The sequence below is a fragment of the Eptesicus fuscus genome, chromosome 2, assembly GCF_027574615.1.
Source record: "Eptesicus fuscus isolate TK198812 chromosome 2, DD_ASM_mEF_20220401, whole genome shotgun sequence".
Classification (NCBI taxonomy): Eukaryota; Metazoa; Chordata; class Mammalia; order Chiroptera; family Vespertilionidae; genus Eptesicus; species Eptesicus fuscus.
This window is the reverse complement of record NC_072474.1, coordinates 46,241,996-46,263,444: the sequence shown is the minus strand read 5'-3', so window position 1 is coordinate 46,263,444 and position 21,449 is coordinate 46,241,996. Positions and strand designations below refer to the sequence as shown.

Here is a 21,449-nt window from a genome sequence, read left to right as displayed (position 1 = left end):
AAAACAACAAATCTACTAAAACTGAAAGAAAGAAAGAAAGAAAGAAAGAAAGAAAGAAAGAAAGAAAGAAAGAAAGAAAGAAAAGGAAAGGAAAAGAAAGGAAAGGAAAGGAAAGGAAAGGAAAGGAAAGGAAAGGAAAAAGAAAAGAAAAGAAAAGAAAAGAAAAGAAAAGAAAAGAAAAGAAAAGAAAAGAAAAGAAAAGAAAAGAAAAGAAAAGAAAAGAAAAAACAAACAGTATGGCTGTCTGGAGCAAACTTTTCCTTAGATGTCTTAAAGAATTATACTGGATTTCCCTGGCATGTGTGAAGGCCCAGACTTGTTTTTCAAATGTATTTTGCTGGCGGCTGGCCACATTGACTCTGAGGGCCACGCTTTACATTTGCATTCAATAGCTGAATATGGTCCCATGTATGGAGAGGATTCATTAACGCTAGTCCCATAATCATTTGAGAAGATAATGTTTACTTTAAAATATTAGACTTTTTTCTTGACACTTTCACACTGTGTGATAAGCATTTACATTTTTTTTGAAGTGAACATTTAAAAGCATTACATTCATCAATTAGATGCTAAATAGTAATACATTTGCTTATCTAAAGCATGCAAACTTCAGAGTTTACTGAGTATTGTGATAACTCTGTAATAATCATTGACTATTTCAGCATTCAATTTTTTAGTTTTTGAATTTGTTACATAAATTAAAATGTATGTGTCTGCACACTCAAATATGTATGTATGTGTGTCTGCTTATTGGTGTAATCAGAAGAAGTTCAGCTTAAACACATACGGTGGGTTGTTTAGACTTTTAACACATTATAACAATTAGATATTTCTAGTTTGGGGTCCAAAATAAAGAGGATGATTGAAAAATTTAATGTCTTGGCAGCAAAGGACCACGATTTGCTCTTGAATAATTGCTTTAATCTTGTTCTTCAAAAAGCAAATAGTGGGTTCTATATTGATGGAGGCATAACAATTCTGTAAGGTGTTACAGGTAATTATTTTAGCTGGATAGCTTTAAAAATACAACTGATTATTTTCAAGTTCTCAGAAAGTTTCTGCTTTCTTGAGCAGGATTGAGAAGATCTCTAATTCAAGGAAAGATGATTCATAAGCACTGATGTCTGGAAGATAAATTTCACACTTAATGGTGCATCTGGTTTTGTTATGGCTCTCAGAAATGTGTCAGTGTATTTTTCTTCTAGTGAAACAGATGCTTCTTTAGGGCCATTAGCTCATTTCTTTCAGGGGGAGGGGTACTTCTGAAATATCTAAGCAAACAAAAGGAAAGCTCTCTCTGTGGGGTATAAGTTCATATGTATCCAAACTATTGTCTGGCTTTCTATTGTAATAGATGATTCACCTTTCTACATCTTGCTTGATTTACTGATATGTAATTTGTACATACAGGCAGCACATAGACATTTTTCTTAAGGGTTTGCCTTTAAGCATATTTTCCTACAGCCCTTACTCTTTCCTTCAGTGGGGAGAGAGGAGAGCTAAAGGTCTGTACGATTTATAAAGTTGATGTTCACCTTTAACTTTCCCCTTGGGTTATGGAGGAGAAACACACCTTCCTTTGGAGCAGATAGATGCTCCTGTCTGCCATCATAACTATAAATTCATATTTTTAATTCTTGCCTAAAAATTGCCCTTCTCTTTTGGGAGAGTAGACAGGACAGGACTGATACACGGTGAGGAGAAAGGGGCCCCAGGCTGCCACCACGGTGGCCTCACCCTACTTTCACCTCAGCGAATGCATTTAGGAATACTCATCCACGGAGGTATAGGGTGAGCTTATGAAACTTGAGGTGGTGGAGGCAGACTTGGAATTCCTGCGGGAGCAGCTATTGGAGCTTGCGTCTCTTGGTGTCGCTCTCTTCTTCTGGCTGGATTTGGCGTTGACAGAGTCGCTGGGGTCAAACACCACTGTCATGGACTCCATTCTCGTCACAGTGTACAGGCTGCTTTGCCTGGTTGGGTGGAACCTGGTGGCCTTGAGCTCCAGCTCATCATAGCTAGACACTTCGATGAAAGGACACCAGCGAAAGGCTCTCTTGAAGCCAGCTCGAAATCTGAGAAGTGGGCCACAGGGAGAAAGAGTCATGCTTTCAAGAGGAAATTTCTTTCAACTGCCTCAGAAAGCCCTCTGTAAGGCGTGTGGCCAACTCGGTGTTTTAATCTGATTTTCTAGTCAAACTCTTAGAGTTTATGCCACAGCACGGGTACTGGTCTTTTAAGTTCTTCTTGTTTGCTTTGAATCTTAATTTACCGCCAAGGAGAAGCAAGTCATCAAAGAGTAAAAGGGCACGTCAGGTAATCAATATAACAAAGAAACAGTGTACATTTCTTCAATAATTGCGTACATTTGCATAGGTGTAATTGAATTAGTCTTGCCACTTAAGGCACTTAAAGATGACATATTTGGAAACAGCTTTTTTTCCAGTCATAATTACACATTTATAAATTAAAGTCTTATTTAATGTTAGAATTAGTTGATAAACTTAATGGGTGTTTTTTAATTTTTATTTTTAGAAGAGTTTATCTGAGCCAAACTGACAACATGTACCAGGGAGCAAGATTTCAAATGCTCCCTAATCATGATGGTTTTTATCTAATCACATGTGAAAGTGTAAAATCCTTGGCTTTGTAAACTATTAAATGAAGTTGATTAAAAAAGGATGGACTGCTTGTGGGGTGGCTTGAATTGATATATGGCTTATACAATGAATAAAAAAAAAGAGTAAGAATTAAGTATTTAACAAACTGAAGGCACAGTGTGGTGGAGGCCCAGTTGGAAAGAGAGCTTAGAATTTAGCTCAGGCAGTTATTTAGATGATGTTCCCTTTCTCCTTGTGCTCAAAGTAGCACAAAACACATTGGTTTATGAAGGAAATGATCAGCCCTATGAAATTAACCCCACTCATCCATGTGCTGACCTTACAACTAAGGTGATTTTTACCTGGAAACCACATTTTACTATTTTTTCCAGCCTTAAATTTAACTGTTAGTATTCCTTTTTTTTAAAAACTTCACTTTAAAAATAGCTTTTCCCTGATCACCTCAACTTCTTCACACCCCATTCCCACGGTGCACCCTCTCTTACTCACTGAGCTCCTTATGCAGGAAGGAAGATTGGAATTCCCCTTTGTCTGTATTGTTACCTCTATCACACTCACAGCAACATTTTCTGTTTAAAAGTTTATTTACAAAACACCCCTTTTAGTAGAGTACACTCACATAGGCCATCATCTGTGCATGTCTGTGAAGTATCTTCATTTCTTTGAGGACCTGAGCACATCTTCAGCTCACCCCCTTCATCATGAGTGCCTCCCTTTTTCCTTGGCATATAAAATTATGAAAGGCTTGGAGGGAAAATGTGGCCCCTATAAAAACTGGCCAGTTAGAATCTCTGAGAACATTGTTTTGAGGATGTAACTGTTAAGGTGAGGTATCCTATCTAATTAAGAGGGGATATGCTAATTGACTGCCATGCCCTCAAAGATGGCAGCACCCACAGCCACAAGATGGCAGTGCTCAGTCCCCTCTGCCCAGCTGGGGTGGCAGGCTGCTCCACGCGCCTGCCTCTGGAGTCCCCCAGCCCCCTCAGCCCCCCAGCCCCCCAGGGCCGGCCCAAGGCACAGGCAAGCCTCCAATGGTGGCTGCCCAGCCGCCCAGGGCCGCCCGAGGCTCAGGTAACCAGGGCCGGCTGAGGTTTGTGCTGCCGGCAGTGGCAGTAGCTGAGGTGTGATGGGGGCGTCACCTTCCACTGATTGCTGAGGGCTCCCGGATCATGCACTGGAGGACCCCCCCTCCAGTGCATGAATTTTCATTCACTGGGCCTCTAGTTTTATATAATAGGGGAGAGTCTAGAAAAATATCCAGCTCTGTGCTCCTCTCAGTGAATTTTTTTCATTTCCCCTTCCTTTTTCATTTTAAATTTATACCAAGAAGATGGAGCAACGTTATATGCTTCCAATGATGCTAGGAGTGACAAGAAACTTGCATTGGGAAATTTTGTTTTTACCTCTTATTCAGACAGCAGTAGATGATGGGATTGTACATGGTCGAGCTCATTGCCAGCCAAAAGCTTGCGAGGTAGACCTGCTGGATGTATTTCCACCTATTTAGTTGTTGATAGATCGCAGTGAGGATGAAGTAAATATGATAGGGCAGCCAGCAGATGGCAAATGTCACCACAACAATAATCATCATTTTTACAACCTAGAAGAAAAGAAGGAAAAGGTCATATTTGAAAAATTTAAAAGTCATGAAATAGATGACTTTCAATAGCTTCCTGAAAATCATATTTTTCCTGGCAGTATAGTTAAATCCATAGCATGCCTAAGGAATAGTCAAGATATGTTTTTAAATGGGAGGTAACAAAGGGACAATTGCCTATGATAAGTTTCAAGGAAACATACTTGTGTCACCATTCCGTCTTTATCTAACCTGAGTGAATGGGTGGCACTAAATTAAACTGAAACAAATTTGGTTTAATAGGTCTGTCTACTAAATTTTTTCATACTTCTTTTGGGAGTTTAGAAATAATATAATGTTTAGAATATCTTTAAATAATTTTGAGGCTTACCCACAGTTAGATCAGAACACAAACTAGAGAGTCTTGACATAAATGGCCTATATAGCACCTTAGAACTATGAAAATATATCATCTATGTACTGGACTTGTCATTTTAAAAAAATATTTGTAAAATTGATTTTTAGAGAGAGAGGGTGGGAGAGGGAGAAAGAAAAATATCTATGTGAGGGAAACATGGATTGGCTGCCTCCTGCACATCCCCTACAGAGGATACAGTCCACAACTTGGGCATGTGCCCTGATCAGGAATCAAACCAGGAACCTTTGGTGCACAGGACAACACCCAACCAACTGAGCCACACAGGCCAGGGCTGGACTTGTCATTTGACTACAAGCTGGAGATTCAAATGAAAGTTGGCAAGATTGAAGATCATAAGAGACATGATTCTAGAAATAGACAAAGCATGAAATGGATCAGTGTGGAAGGCAAAGCTTTCCCAAGGGCCTAATCCCTGTACCATCCAGGTGACTAGTACTGAGCTGCTAGAAATTGGCCACCAAGGCTGAAAATCCAGGTCAATAACTCATAGAATATCATCATTGACTATACCATGTAAAGTCTTTTGATTTTTTCAAAATTCTCTGAATTGTATTCCCTGCCCCCCCCCCCCCCACCTAAAGATCTATGTTCAGAGTTCTGCGTTTTATCTCTCCTCATTCTTTCTTTCTTTCTCTTCCTTCCTTCCTTCCTTCCTTCCTTCCTTCCTTCCTTCCTTCCTTCCTTCCTTCCTTCCTTCTTTTCTTTCTTTCTTCCTTCCTTCTTTCTTTCTTTCCTTTCTTTTCTTCCTTCCTTTCTTTCTTTCTTTCTTTCTTTTTTTCTTTCATATATTTTATTGATTTTTTTTACAGAGAGGAAGGGAGAGGGATAGAGAGTTAGAAACATCAATGAGAGAGAAACATCGATAAGCTGCCTCCTGCACACCTCCCACTGGGGATGTGCCCACAACCTAGGTACATGCCCTTGACCGGAATCGAACCTGGGACCTTCAGTCCGCAGGCCGACGCTCTATCCACCGAGCCAAACTGGTTTCGGCTCTCCTCTTTCTTATTCATATATTTGTAGAATAGAAGTAAGAGCCATATTTTATTACTATCTATGACAATGTGAATAGTGCAGGCTACTACGTTAAATATAGTATCAGCAAATGAATGTTTTTGTACAAACTAACCACAAACTCCCTATGCATACTAAACTTGCTTTCCAACAATAGCTGAAGAGTTACATAGGCTATCAGAGTCTTTTAAAGTGACTTCCAACCGTCAAGTCTAGAACATGGAGACATTAAAGTAAATGTGCAGAATTTTATTAAGTTAAAATGCATCTGGAACAGAGGTATCAGATAACTTATTATTCACATATATATGGTCTTAAGGATCTTGTTGCAAAACATTTAGTAACTTATTAGAAGATTTCTTTTTTAAAAATCTAAAAGACCCTAAGCTTAGGCCTCTGCTCACACAATCTTGTGAAGTGATTTTAGATATATCAAACTTAGGACCCCAGGTTTCCTATAAATGCATAAGCAAGCTCTTGGGTGAACGAAATTGCCTTGCTTCGTGAAATGCTGAAATCATTAAATTGAAATTGTAATCCTGTCCCTCACAAAATGTCAAGTAAAAGAGTACTTTGCAGCACAAACCTTGAGGAATGATAAACGTGAAAATGCTGTGAGCAGTTCCCCTGTGTGGGTTATGGCTAGTCAATGGCATTAGCACAGACAGGGTATAAATGCTAAGCAGGAAAGTTGATAAAGTTCTTGAAACTCCTGAGATTTTTAGGCAAGATAAGAGTGTGATAGAGATGATGCAAATCTGTCACCATGTCTTGACAAATTTTATTACAACTTGATATAAAGATTGATTGACAATGACAGATGATTACTAGAATTAGTGGGGCAATCACATTATGAGATATAAAAATGCTGAATCACTATGTTATATGCCTGAAACTAATATAACTAATATAATATTGTATACCAACTATAATTAAAATAAAAAACTTTATAAGCCAAATAAAAAAGGCAAATATTAGAAAAAAAGGCTAATCTATAAATACCAGGCTGTGATTTTTATTATTCACTTAGTAGAGTTTTGTTAAAAAGGTGAATTTTTTAAAATTTCAGATAGAAACCTTTGAATGAAAAGGAGGTAGAGAAGACACAACTGACTTCTGTATGCACTGAGATAACAGTTAATGGCTTAATCAAGATGCAGATGAAGTGGTAGATATAAAACCCTACTTTTCTGGGAGCTAAGCAGGGGTTTCAGAAGGTTGTGTTTTCATTTTGAGCAAACAAAGGAAATACCAGTTGACAAAGAGTGGTATCGCTAGATTGATAGATGATCTGCAATAAGTACAATAATCCTTTTTTGTAACTTCAGATTTCTGTTTTTTGTAGTTCATACCCAGTATGCTCTTGGTATCTTTCATAGTTTCAGATTCAGTAAAATAAAGTAAGCTTTTGGGACTTTCTTTTGAATCTAATTAGGTGCAAATTATCGTATCTAGAGATAAAACAGCCCCTAACTTTTTTTCAAAATTTTATTGTGATAAAAATAAGTAATATAAAATTTATCATCTTAATCATTTTAAGTTCAGTTATACATATTAATATTGTGCAGCCATCTCCACCACCCATCTCTAGAACTCTTTACATCTGGCGAAATTGAAACTCTACTCCCATTAAATAACCTCCCCATTCCCTCCTCTCCCTAGGGCCTTTACTCAAATAAAAAGGGTTCTAAATGTCTTTTTCTTTTTTTAAGCTTGATTGATATTGGGTATTCATGAAGCTGAAAGACTTATCCAGCTTCTGAGGCAATGGGATTTATTTTTCATGGTAATGTGGACATTGCAGCCATCCATTGTCCTTGGCACAGAAACTTACCAGTAGGAGGGATAAGGGAGGTGGGACAAATGAAGAAGCACTTGCAGTAGTATTGCCTATTTCTCATAGTTAAGAATCCATTTTCATTATATAGGCAGGGTTGAAATGCAAGTCATCTGTTAGTGAGAAGAAGCTTTGGGCTTCTGAGAAGAAGCTTTTCATGTATCAAAAGGAAAAAAAGACCTTTGATTTTTGTACCCTGTGTAGGTTAGACTGGAATGCCTGCGGCTGTTCTTATCTGCCATGTTAAGTTAGTGCAAGATAGATGATTTTGAGGTTTCCGACAGAAATGAAAAAAAAAAAAAATCAGTCTAGGAAATGAAATAAAATACTGTCAGCCAGAAAAAAAGTCTAGGAGTTGTAGTCTTCAGGGTAGAATTTATTCTTTTAAAATGTCTGAATTGGAAATTCAACTCTACTGGTACATGACCAGAACTTCTTGTTTTGATTAGAACTTCCTCAGAGTATATTGAATTATTGGAAGAACCATCCCATGGACCACACATACCCTATCACTTCTCTATACCTTTTGTCAGCTCAAATGTTCTCAAATGGTAATTATTTATTTTTAAGTCAAAATTATAGACCTGCTTGTTTTAACCACATATTAGCAAAGTAAAATATTTTTAAGAGTAAGATATGAAAAAAAACAAAACGTTAATGAAAAGCATTAAAATCTAAAGCACCACTTCCTGGGCTATTTAGGTTGGTTTTTTGCTGCTTCAGTTTCAAAGGCTGTGGTTAAAAATGTCATTCCCAGCAAGAAAATAAGAACTAAGTAGTAATACTTGTGAAAAAGAAGTGCACAATGTTCCAGAAGAGTTAAATTTTGCCAGTAATTTCAGAATTAGATGAGCATATAGGCATATTATTTTAGTGTTATCTGAGAAATTTGACACAGTAGCCCAATCCAAAATGTATATCTAATTAACATTAGCTTAGAGCAATACCTGTAAGTAATTATGTCAAGTCCAAACCATGAGTTTGTGTGTGTAGATTTACAACAATCTATAGCAAAAGAAAGGAGTGCAGCCATCAAAAGCAAGACAAGATGAAATAGAAAAGAAGTACATTAAGGCAAAGGGAATAAAAACTGGTGTTCTGAGATTATGGTTAGAGATAAAAACTTAGGCTTATTATGAACTGAATTGTGTCCCCTCAAAATTCGTTTTTACGTTTACAAAGCCCTTTTATTTATTTAAGTTTTGTTCTAGCTTCATTGAGATATAATTGGCATGTAGCATTATGTAAATTTAAGGTGTACAATATGATGATTTGATACATGTGTATATCATGAGGTGATCATCACAGAAGGATTAGTTAGCAAACATCTCCACCACTTCACATAAATTCACATTTTTCATTATCTTTTTTTGTGTGTGTGGTGACTACATTTAAGATTTACTCTTTTAGTGACTTTCAAGTATATAGTATAATATTGTTAATTATAGTCATTATGCTGTACATTAGATTTCCAGTGTGTTCATTTTATAACGGGGCAGTTGGGAGGGTCTGCAGGTGGGGTCCCCAGCAACTTGTGGGCTGGCTTCCAGATTTTAGTAAAAGGCTTAGTGCTTCTTTCATTCATTTAAAAATCTTATGAATATATATGAACTTATTAAATCTTCATTACAAACCCTTGATCACAATATTTATCTATTTTATGGATGAGAGACTTAAAACCAAAATGGTATAGTGATTTCTCAAAATCCCAAAGGCAAGTTCATAGCTAGAGTTACTGGGTATTTTAATTCTTAATTAGCCAAGGTTCATTTTGTATACATTCTGCTTCTCAAGATCCTTAGAAATAGGCTTTGCTTCTTTCCTCATTTAGCATGCTCAATTACAGTTAAAAGTCTAATAGATATGTATTTCTCTCCTAATAGTGTTGTCAAGACATAGAAGAGGCTGATTCTGGAAGTAAATGTAAATAAAACATTCTTATGTACAGTAAATTCTTGGGTATTCAAGTGCATGAATTTATATCTCTAACCTAGACCTCTCCACTACCCTTGTGTTATTTTCTTTCCTCATGAACCTTAGGTGTTTTGTATATTTGTTTGTGTTTTGATATATTTCTTCACTTCTCAACAGTGACAAACTCTTTTTCCACAATTGGAGTTTTAAAATTTAAATATCATTTATTTAGTCCCATAATCCTCTTGCCATAACTAAGGGATTTTGTCTTTTGCGTTTAGTTCACAAAGTACAGCTTATTCTAGGCCCTCTCCTTCTTTGTCTTGTTTCTAGCAACTGGTTTTCCTATGATTTGTTTTGATTTTTTTCCCAACTCTAAACTCTTCATCCTTGCATGTACTTTTATTTTTTTATTTGTTATTTTTAAAATTATTTTATTTTTTATTGATTTTCAGAGAGGAAGGAAGAGGGAGAGAGAGATAGAAACATCAATGATGAGAGAGAATCATTGGGAAGCTGCCTCCTGCATGCCACCCACTGGGGATGGAGCCTGCAACCCAGGCATGTGCCCTCGACCAGAATCGAACACAGGACCCTTAAGTCCTCAGGCTGACGCTCTATCCACTGAGCCAAAGTGGGTAGGGCTGCATGTACCTTTAAACTGAAAGTGTTCTTTTTGGGGCTACAAATCTGCAAATCGTAAAGAACGAGCAGGCTCCTCTCCTGTTGGCCAGCTATGTGTCCTCAGAGGATAGCAAAGCATTGAAACTCTCATAGTCTTAGGAATAATGAGATGAGTAAAACAGTGTCTTTCTCTCCTGCACTGCAGCACCCTCCACACTTCACATCCCTCTGAGCTCTGCCCACTGTCTTATTGCAGATGCTGCATCACTCCAGAAAATTAGCCAAGTGGCAGATGAAAAAGCAAAACTTTAAAAGAACCCCTTTAAGCCACCACTGTCCCTCAGTTAGGTGACGGTCTCAAAGGCATCTCGAAATGTCATGTTTAAAACAAGCTCCTTCTCTTGTCCATCTCCCCACCCCAAAGCTTTCTTTCTGTGAAGAGAATCTCAGTAAGTGGCGCCACCACCCATTCAATACCTGAAGTCAGATACTTAGAAGGCATGCTTGTTTCTTTGCATTCCCCCATTTTCACTGCACCATTCAATATCTTGGCAAATCCTAATGGCCAAGTCACCAAAGTACGTCTGAGCCTTTTCAGGGCTTGTCATCTTTACTGCTATACCCTCTGAGAAAGCATCATTATTTTTCTCCTGGACAACTGCAATAACCACCTAATTGGACTTTGCTTCCAAACAGCAGTTAAAGTGTCTTTCTGAAATAAAACCAAATCTTCTTACTGTTGCTCAAAACTTCTGCTATATTTTGCTTCTCCTGCCTTATTCTCCAGTCTCACCCATCATATACTTCCTTTGGTTCTTTCTGCTCCAGCACTCTTGCTTCTGATCCTTCAACATATCAGTCACATTCCCTTTCCAGACATTGCTCACCTAGTCTTTCCTGCCTGGGGTATTCTTCATCCAGGTCTTTTTTCTTTTTTTTGGCCTTATTTCTTCTAACTGATAAAAGCTCAGCTAGAATGATATATTTTCCAGCAGGTATTTCCTATCACCTTGTTTAAAAGTGACCCTCATTGCAGTTATTCTTTTTCATATTACTCTTTCTTTCTTTCAGCATTCTGAGCACAATTGGTCCTTATTTTGTTACTAGAGACCTGGTGCATGGATTCGTGCACTGGTGGGGTCCCTCAGCCTGGCCTGTGCCCTCTTGCAATCTGGAACCCCTTGGGGGATGTCGGATTGCCAGTTTTGGCCCGATCCCTGCAGGGCCAAAACTGGCAGTCCAACATCCCCCAAGGGATGTAATAGTGCGTGAAGTGGCAAGAGGCTGGAGAGGACCCGGAACCCTGGGCCCAGCGCCGTTCCGCTCCTGCTCATTCTAGCCCCACTGCACCTGCCGCTACTGCTGGGTAGCGCTGCCACAGAGGCAGGAGAGGCTCGTGCCGTGGCAGCTGCACTTGCCAGCCATGAGCCCAGCATCTGGCACCCTTCAGCTGAGTGGTGCTTCCGCTGTGGGAGCGCACTGACCAGAAGAGGGCAGCTCCTGCATTGAGCATCTGCCCCCTGGTGTTCAGTGTGCATCATAGCTACCAGTTGTGGGGTCGAGCAGTCGAGCAGTTGATCAGTAGCTTAGGGATTTATATATATAGATTCTAGAGGGTCTTTGTGTCCTGCCAGAATGTAAATCCTTTGAGGGCCTTGGATATTTCAGTTTTGTTTACCCTATATCTCTATAGCATAGAAGAATACACACAGCACAGGATGGCCCTCCTTTGAATAAATGAATAAATAAATACATGAATAATATAGTAATGATTGACATTCTCATATAGGGTATAGGGCTATGATAGCTTGTATAAAATACACCTTCAACCTCATACAGGCTTCTGAGAGAACATTATCAAGTTTCTCTTCAGATTCTCTCTATATTGCAAAAATTAATAATATATTGATAATTTTGCTGTGTGCATTATAGTCTATAACACTGGTCATATTTTTAGCAGTCATAGGTAGTGCTGGTCATAAGAGTCTTCATATAGTTAAGTATGGTGTTGTGATAAATGAATGGATGAAGAACCAGGAGCTATGAATTTTAGTCACAACTTTTCTAGCAAATTATCTGTGTGATCTTATAGAAGTTATTTAATCTCTTTAAGTCTCAATTTTCTCATATGTAAAATGAGATGAATCTCATAGCATTGAGATAAAGGTTATTTAAAATGATGCTTTTAAGGATCTGGGGAAAACTATCAAAGTTATAATTATGTTTTAATAGCTAAAATATAATAACTGTCTTAGCTTGGGCTGCTATAATAACATATCATATAGTGTGGTGGCTTAAATAACAGACATTTATTTTCTTAAAATAATCAGTTTTCAATTTTCAGCAAGGCACTGTATATGAAGGGAATTATTATCTCCTAATTGATTTTCTGCTTTTTAATCAGCATGATAGCATTTGAAGGACCTTCTTCTAATTAATATTGGCGTTCCTACTCCCATTGGTATGCAACTACTATTCTGTCCATCATCCTCAGTTCTTTTTGGGTGCTCTTTTCCTTTACAGATTTAGCATGTGAAGCATGTCTGGTGTTTCTTTAAAGTGTCAGTGACAATCATTATCATCTAGGTTTAGTTGGCTGTGGCAAAAGGATTTAGAAATTCCTATTTCAGAGATTTGTAAAATGCTGCCAGATCATGTTGAAGAATGATGAAATAATGAAGCAGAAATAATCTGAGGTTAATACCTGAGAATGAAAAGGTATGAAGCATTCACAATGTATTATTTCACCAGGTCTAAGTATTTCCAAATAAAAACAGATTAGAGACAGATTGGAGGACTACAAATGATTAGAAAAACCCATACATTTGGAAATACACTGCATAAAGCAGGTAGAAGGACAGACACTCAAAGTCCTTTTGGGATCTACTATCTAAGCAAAGTAGGAGAGAAAAGTCTCTGTAATTTTTACAGAAATGAAATAAATATGAAAATCAGTAACAGAAAGACATCTGAGCAAGTAATTAAAATCACACACATAAAGGGTTTATGCAAAATAGCGTGACAGAAAATAACAACATTATTTTTCTATTTATAAGCTCTCCTGACTTGATGGAAAGTGAAACTGAGTATATGAAGGATATTTTGTTTGCTGAGAAAGGGAATGGAGATAGATGGGAATTTGCAAGTTTGGAATTATTTAAATAACAGGGCTACAGTTTGAATAGTAGGAACCGTGCTAAATTTGTCTTGAAAAATGGTGGGTGAAAGGTCTTTCTGGAGCACAGAAATGCATTAAGGAGGTGGCTGCAAGCAGGAAAGGAGAAAGGTGGAGAACTAGATAAAGAGGAAAACACACACACACACAATTGCCTGGGGGGTATTAAGCTCTGAGAGGCAAACCCCCTTTGAACTAATCTACAAAATCCTCAGTGAAATTCACATTTTTCATTCAGGACACACACACACACACACAAACGAAAAACAGTGATATACATGAGTTTTGCTAAAATCTTGGTCACAAAAAATAATGGTAAATAAAAACTGTCGATTACTGGGAACTGGCCATCATAAAAAACCGAAGGGGTAAAAGTTACGTATAGGCACTATGTTGGAGAGGACGTTGTCCTGCTAGGCACTTTAAAAAACGGCATTGCCCATTTCTGCAAAGATTGTGTAAACATGGAAAGGTGCACTAATTTTAACAGAAACTGTTTCCTGACAGGCAGGAATGAAGAAAGAGGTAGAATAGAAAGTAAAATGAAAAGAGCTCAGCAGCTAACTGCCAACTAGGGATGAGAAAAAGAGGGAAAATATCCAAGTCAAACAAACAGAGAATTACGTAGTTTCCTCAATTTCCTTTCAGCTAAAGGATGAACAGAATGGAGTGGAGAGAAGCACGACCCTAGTCCCTCAATTAATGCCACTCACACTTGCCAAGACCTCCCATCTTCAACACAGAGCAGAGATCCTCCTTAGCTCCAGGAAGCTACCGGAATCCATGAAATGACTTACCCAGAGGGATACATTTCTAAAAATCTAAGTAATGACTTTGTTATAGATTGAATTGTGTCCCTCTAAAATTCATATGTTAAAGTCCTAACCCTCAAGTACTTCAGAATGTGACTATCTCTAGAGATAGGTCTTTAAGGAGCTAATTAAGTTTCAATGAGGTCATACAGAACAGTGGTTCCCAACATGGAACATACACCCCACAGAGGGCAATTTGATTTTTAAAGGGGGCAATTCGAGATGAGTTATTAACAGTGAATTTTTTTTTTGCATTTCATATGGTTCTAGGTTCCTCATGTATGGTATATAAATACATATTGTGACATATTTATGCATTTCAGTTCTCTATTATATGTTTTGAAACTTTATTTGCTATTTTTTTCATATCACTTCATATTTTTATTTTTAAACAATTTCCTAGTGATTTCTTCCTCAGTACTTCAAGTGTCCTTTTGTTCTTTTATTTTTCTCTTTCATGGATGCCATGTTCTTTGGAAGCTTGTTTAAAACAAGTTAATGGCCTTTTAGGCTTTCTCCACATGAATAGGAGTTCACTTTTTGAATAATAAGAATTACATGTCATGGGCGGTGGGGGGCATCAAAGTTTTAGAGATGCTTGGGTGGGGCATAGTCAAAAAAGGTTGGGAACCACTGATATAGATGGACCTTAATTTAATAAGACTGGTGTCCTAATAAGAAGAGGAGACTGGGATGCAGACAGAGAGAAAACCACAGGAAGACACTAGAAGAAGACGGCCATCTACAAGACAGGGAGAGAGACCTTGAAGAAACCAACCTGATGACACCTTGATCTTCTATCACACAGAACTGCAGGAAGATACATTTCTTCTTTTAAGGCATTTAGTCTGTGGTACCTTGTGTAGCATCTCTAACAAACGAATAGACTCTTCTTTCCACTTTCCCTCACTCATCACCTCATCCACTTGTAAATCATATGTGGCAGGTATCATGACATAGAACTTACATTTGTATTCTGTTACTTAACCAAGGTGAGCCATACACTTATACACTGTAATTCACATAGCTGCTTCTGTCACTGAAATAGCTAACTTAATCCAGCACATATTATTCATTACTTCCAGCAGAGACAGCCCTTCACTATGTCAATCCCTGTGTCCTAGATGTCAACCAAAGGGACACGGAGAAAGAAAAGCCTGTCTTTTTGTATTCTTTGGGATTTTGGAAAGGATTTTTGTTTTCAGGAAAACGATTTATAACAGATTTTATCAGTTGAGAGTCTGGGGCAAGATGGGGGGACTCATGGAAATGTTTGTTAGGCTAGTAAATATGCTATGGAGATTTGCAGCACTTACACCTAAGAGTATACTGTGGAGTGTGCTAGCTGCTATCTGTCATCTGGTGATCAGTGTTATTTGGCCAGGCAGTTTATATTTGATGCTAATGCGGTTAGCTCTGCACAACACTGAAGTAGTTTTCTCCTCTGTGAAATAAAGAAGGTGTTTTTGTCCCCCAGCATAATTTAATGTTGAGGAAATTTGGAATTTTATAATGAGTAGTATATGTATAATACAGACTTTTTGCTTACTAGAATTATTTGTTTGCTGGAATGCTATATCCATAATCTATATATTAGGAATACTCTTAGATATTTTTCTTGTGGCAAGGTGAAGAAATATTTTTATTCAATGAAATAAGGAAACATTTCAAGAAGAGTTTAATTCATTCTGCAATAGAAAAGTAAATCTCATTTTTAATCCTGAGATTATTAATATACTCTTACAGACATTCCCTTTGACCTGAAGATTCAGTCTTCCTGTTTGCACTGGGATGAGCAGCAGAGTACCAGGTCAGAACTCAGGAAGCTTAAAGTCCAAAACTAGCTCTCCCTTTTAATCATTTTTGACCTTTAGCAAATCACATACATAACAGTACATTTCTTACATATAAAAGGAGAAGGTTGTTGATTCATAAAACCTTATTCTTTCCTTCATTATCCATTCATCTGTCCATCCATCCATCCATTTATCTATCCATCCATTCAACCCAGAAGGCATTATGCTAGGCATTGAGGACACAAGCACATTTCTTGCTCAGTATTCTACAACAGAGTTGAGAATTTACCAGTGATAAAATGTCCACATTTCTTACAGACATTTAATTTAACCTAATTTAAACTAACTTATTTTTCCCTTTTCTTTTTTTTTGTATACTCTAACAGTACTTTAACTTATTATTAAATGAAGTTTAATTTTTAAACTGAAGAATTGTAAGGGGTTATTAGGCAATCTATCATTGTGAACATAAGTAAGTACTTCATGTATTCAAACATAGCCTAGTTAAAACTACTTATGTTTACATTAAAAACTACTCAAGCAAAGTAGAACAGGAGAATATGGATAACATGTAGAAATGGGCATTAGTCTTAGAACAGGGAAGAAACACAAGTTTGTGGTAATTTATCAGATAAGAAGTGGGAAACATTGAAATAAATTCTGACAAAAATCTTGTCTAAAAGCTGCACTGAAAGCTCATGAACAAAAAACATAATACATATGAGAACAAAGGCCAATCTGTTTCCAGATAAGAGATTCCATATGGAATCATTTTAGCATTAAATAAAAATATAAAAATGGATTATTCTTTATGAGTGGATTATTCATAGGTAAGTAAAGGGGGTGAGATGTACTATGATTTACATGGACAATAAAATTAGAGAAATTTAGTTTATAAAAGGAACTTATTTTATTAAAATTTATGTATTGAGTATACATTATAGAAAAAGCAAAAAAGTGTTAGAATGCTGATATTATGAATTATCTCCCCCCCCTTTTTTACCTCTTTTACTGACATTATCTATAATGCACTTTAACTGTATAAAAGGATATAAAAAGGCCATGGATTATTTCTTGGACTTCAATGTTAGCTTGGGATCTAAACCAGATTCCTCTACTTATTTGAAAACATAGTATTAAGCAAGTTAAACTCCCTAAGCCTTGATTACATCACTAGTTAGATAAGTATAATAATATCTTAGAATGTTAATGAGGTTACTAAATGAGATAACATATGTGACTAACAATGCTTAGGCACAAGGTCTTATAATTAAAGATAAAAAATTAAATTAAAAATTGAGCATCTGAAGGAATATACATCCAGATTTTATAATCTTACTGGTCACTTATTTCTAGGTGTATAATGTAACAGAGATCCAAGGTAGCTTATTTACTATGAATTTAAATGAGATAATTTCTTTCTTTAGTTGAATCATTAAAAAAAAAAAGCTTTCTTTTTTTTTAAAATTCATTGTCTTGGGTTTTAGGTTGATTAATTGTATTTGCTTTATTTTTTAATCACAGATTTCCCTAAATTGGCTTTTTTGAACAAATGGGGTCTTTCTTAAGATGGATAAAATACTTAAATGTAAGTCGTGAAACCTTAAAAATACTAGAAGAAAATGTAGGCAGCAAAATCTCAGACATCTCTCCTACCAACATGTTTACTGATACATCTCTTAGGGCAAGGGAAACAAAGAAGAAAGTAAATAAGTGGGATTAGATAAAAATAAAAAGCTTCTGTACAGCAAAAGAAACCATAAAAAAAGAAAAGAAAAGGGAGTCCACTGTTTGGGAGGACATATTTGCCAATGATACATCTGATACATCCAAAATATATAATGAATGCTTACAACTTAACAAAAGGATGACAATCAATCTAATTGGGTGGGTGGATGGGAAGAGATCAACCAAAGAACTTGTATGCATATATGCATAACCCATGGACACAGACAGTGTGGTGAAGGCCTAGGGGTTGGAGGTATGGGATGGAGGGAGTCAATAGGAAAAACAGGGAACATCGTAATACTTTCAACAATAAAGTTAAATTTTTAAAAATTTAGACATTAAAACACCAGAAAGCTGGTGGGGGGGAGGGAAAGAAGCTGGAGAAAGTATATGAATATGAGTCAGCACCAATTAATCACAATGCTGAATAAACAGCTACAAATGCATCTCCCACTGACAAATGGTCAGAAGGTAAAAGACTGCACATCATTATCAACACAGGCCATAAATAAGACACAAAATGAAATAGGAATAGAAGACAGGTGGTATCTACTCTCTAGCTGCATGAATTGTAAGTTAGCAACTCATCTTTTTTCAAAGGATAATTTATTACTCTGTTGTAAACTGGTAACCCCTACTAGAGAGGAACTATGCTATCAATGAATTTTTCTGTATTGGTTAAAAATTCTATTACAAAATTAAAAAAATAATAAAGGTAGAAATAATAAAATAAATAGCAATAGAAACTGGCAGTTCTGGCAAAGGGATTTGTCTCTGCTCCTCTGACTTGGGTTCCAGGAAGTTGGGGGTGTGGAATTTGGGAGGAGGAAACATTGAGAGGTGAGCAGAGGAATTTGGGCTAATGATATCCTATAGCTGGTGTGTCTGTATTCACTATTATCTCATTTGGAGGGTGTGACAGAATGTTCTTGTGAAAATTTCTAATCAGAATACAGAATGGGTTGGCATAAAGCTGTGGTCAGAGATTACAGAGTGTGAAGTGTTTCCTGCATTAATAACATTAGTTGTTACCTCCATCAGCATAAGTAAGTCTTCCCTCTGCGGGTAGATAACGTCAGCTGCGTACACACCATGTCCACCTGGCTGTGTTCTCCTAAAGTGCATTCATCATCTTCATCAAAACTGTTTTATTTTCTCACAGGCTGCCTATTTCCTGTCAATGGTGTCCTAATTTTCTAAGTAATTGAGTCTTTAAATAGAATTTTCATTTCTTCTCCTTCAGTGTTTATATCTAATCAGTCATCACACACTGATGATCAAGTTTTTCACATTGATCCCTTGTTTTCACCTTTACCTTCTTGCTTCAACTTTCTTGCCTACCTATCTCTAAAATAACACCTTTCCTATTTATTCCAGAGCCTTATTATGATTTTAAAATAAAATAATATATAGAATTTGTGCTATAAAAGGTTATAGAATTGTGACACTATCTCAACACAGACTCTGCACTATATAAGCCTTGTATATAAACCTTGTCATTTTTTTTACTAATTTACTACTCATGCCCAAACTTGGCTTAGATTCCTCACTAATGATCACTCCAATCTAAGTTTCTTTGTCCTGTCAAAGCCTCACAAATTATTGTTTCTTTGTGTAAAGAGACATAAGATCTGTCTACTTTTTGGTCACTCTCTTAGTATCAACTTATCATCTCCCATAAACATGAAATTAATTGTTTTGTCGCCCACTAGTCTGTCTTGTGTCAATTTTATTATTAGTCTAGCCATAAGAACTTAAGAGGGGTAAGGAGAAAATTCCTCTTCCTGATACCCCAACTAGATAGGGCTACGGGTAGGAAAAGAAGGAGATGGAGGGATGTCTAAGACTGGAGAGACAGAAGTATAGAAATTGAAGTCATACATTAGAAGAAAAACAAATTTTATTTTTGAGAGAAGGAAGTTCCAAGATGAACTGACCTTAAGTGTGGGTCTTTCTATCCCTACCCCTCTGCATAACCCACCACTTGTAGCAGGGGCCCTCAAACTTTTTAAACAGGGGGGCCAGTTCACTGTCCCTCAGACCGTTGGAGGGCCGGACTATAGTTTAAAAAAAACTATGAACAAATTCCTATGCACACTGCACATACCTTATTTTGAAGTAAAAAAACAAAATGGCAAAAACACCTGCATGTGGCCCGCGGGCCATAGTTTGAGGACGCCTGAGTCTTGTAGACAACAGTATAATATGGGTGAGTGGTTACGTGTGTGGGATCAAAGGTATGAGAGAAAGCTTGGGCTCTAAACAAAATCAGCTGCACAAAACCCATTAGAAAATGTCCTATGAGTTTGGCCTACTAATATTTCTGACCTGAAATATATTTTCTTTTATAGGATTTTATAAGGTTTAAGTAAAATCTTTGTGCACAATGCCTGATACACATTAGATGTTGAATATCTGATGAATCGCTATCATGAATGTTTATAATTAGAAGGAAACTTAGAGCTACTCTAGTTCAATCTTCTCATTTTATAAATAAGACTGAACCCAGGGAAAAGTGAGGATTCAAACAAGATAATGCGCTCTCTCTCTCTCTCTCTCTCTCTCTCTCTCTCTCAGTAGACACAAAATATTGTGCTTATTTGGATTTTAGATTTTTCTCTAAATGCAAAAACAATTATATTTATACTAGAGGCCTGGTGCATGAAATTCATACACGGGGCGGGGGGGGGGGCGGGCAGGGGTGAAGGCGGTCCCTCAGTCTGGCCTGCACCCTCTCAGTCCAGGACCCCTTGGGTGATGTCCACCTGCCGGCTTAGGCCCGATCCCTGGACATCCCTCTCACAATCCAGAATCCCTCACTCCTTACTGCTCGGCTTGCTGCTCCTTAGCAGCAGGCTCCTTATTGCTAGGCTTGCTGCTCCTTAGCGCTGCTGCAGAGGCAGGAGAGGCTCCTGCCACCACTGCTGCGCTCGTCAGCCATGAGCCTGGCTTCTGGCTGAGCGGCAACTCCCCCTGTGGGAGCGCACTGACCACCAGGGGGCAGCTCCTGCATTGAGCATCTTCCCCTGGTGGTCAGTGTGCATCATAGCAACCAGTAGTTCAGGTCGTTCTGCTGTAACAGTCGCTTAGGCTTTTATTATATAGATTTGTCTACTGATATTTGGCAATGACAATGTAGTTATTGTGGAATTGTTTTAGATGTGGCAAAACCATGAATTAATATCCATATGCTTTAGGGTATTATACTAACTAAGGAGAATCGTTAAGATGTTTTGTGTATTGTTTTTATTCAGTATGTATTAAAGTGAGCTTTATTATGTTAAAAACTCATTTAAACTAAAACAAAAAAAATAATTAAGTGACACAATTTTTAATAATAAAAAACAGATTTTATACTAGTGGACATTTTTACAAATCTCAACTACCAGTTGTACCGGTTAATAATGTAGATTTTTTTCAATAGATGGAGTTACACATATGTTGTTATATATGCGATTTGATATGTATGCTATTTCATTGTATTGGCAGCAAGCTTCAAAACTTCATATGTCAAATTTGCTGAAGGTGTTAACATCATAGATATTTTTACGCTTAAAAATGTTGAATTTTGTGCCCAAAAAAGAGCATTTGTGGGAAGTTTTAATTCATTACTTTATTTTGAAGAAAAGTGCTGCTGAAAGTTATCATATACTTCAGGAAGCTTATGGTGAACATGCTCCATCTCAAGATACTTGTGAACGATGGTTTAAACGTGATGATTTTTTTTTTTATAACCCTAACCCTAACCCTAACGCTAACCCTAACCCTAACCCTAAATGTGATGATTTTGATGTGAAAGACAAAGAACATCCAGGTCAACCGAAAAAGTTTGAAGACCAACAATTACAAACATTATTGAATGAGGATGCGTGTCAAACTAAAAAATAACTTGCAGAAAGATTAAACGTTG

At 37.1% G+C, this 21,449-nt stretch overlaps 1 protein-coding gene across 1 annotated transcript in view; it reads right to left on the bottom strand.

Moving 5' to 3' along the window:
* Positions 1–1,762: 1,762 nt before the first annotated feature.
* TACR3 (tachykinin receptor 3) overlaps positions 1,763–21,449 on the bottom strand; it is a 49,007-nt gene continuing 29,320 nt past the window's right edge. The window contains exons 4-5 of the mRNA XM_008150304.3: positions 4,028–4,224; positions 1,763–2,075 (exon numbers count right to left, since the gene is read on the bottom strand). Of these exons, the coding sequence (XP_008148526.2) occupies positions 1,763–2,075; positions 4,028–4,224 (510 nt within the window). The remainder of the gene's footprint in view (positions 2,076–4,027; positions 4,225–21,449) is intronic.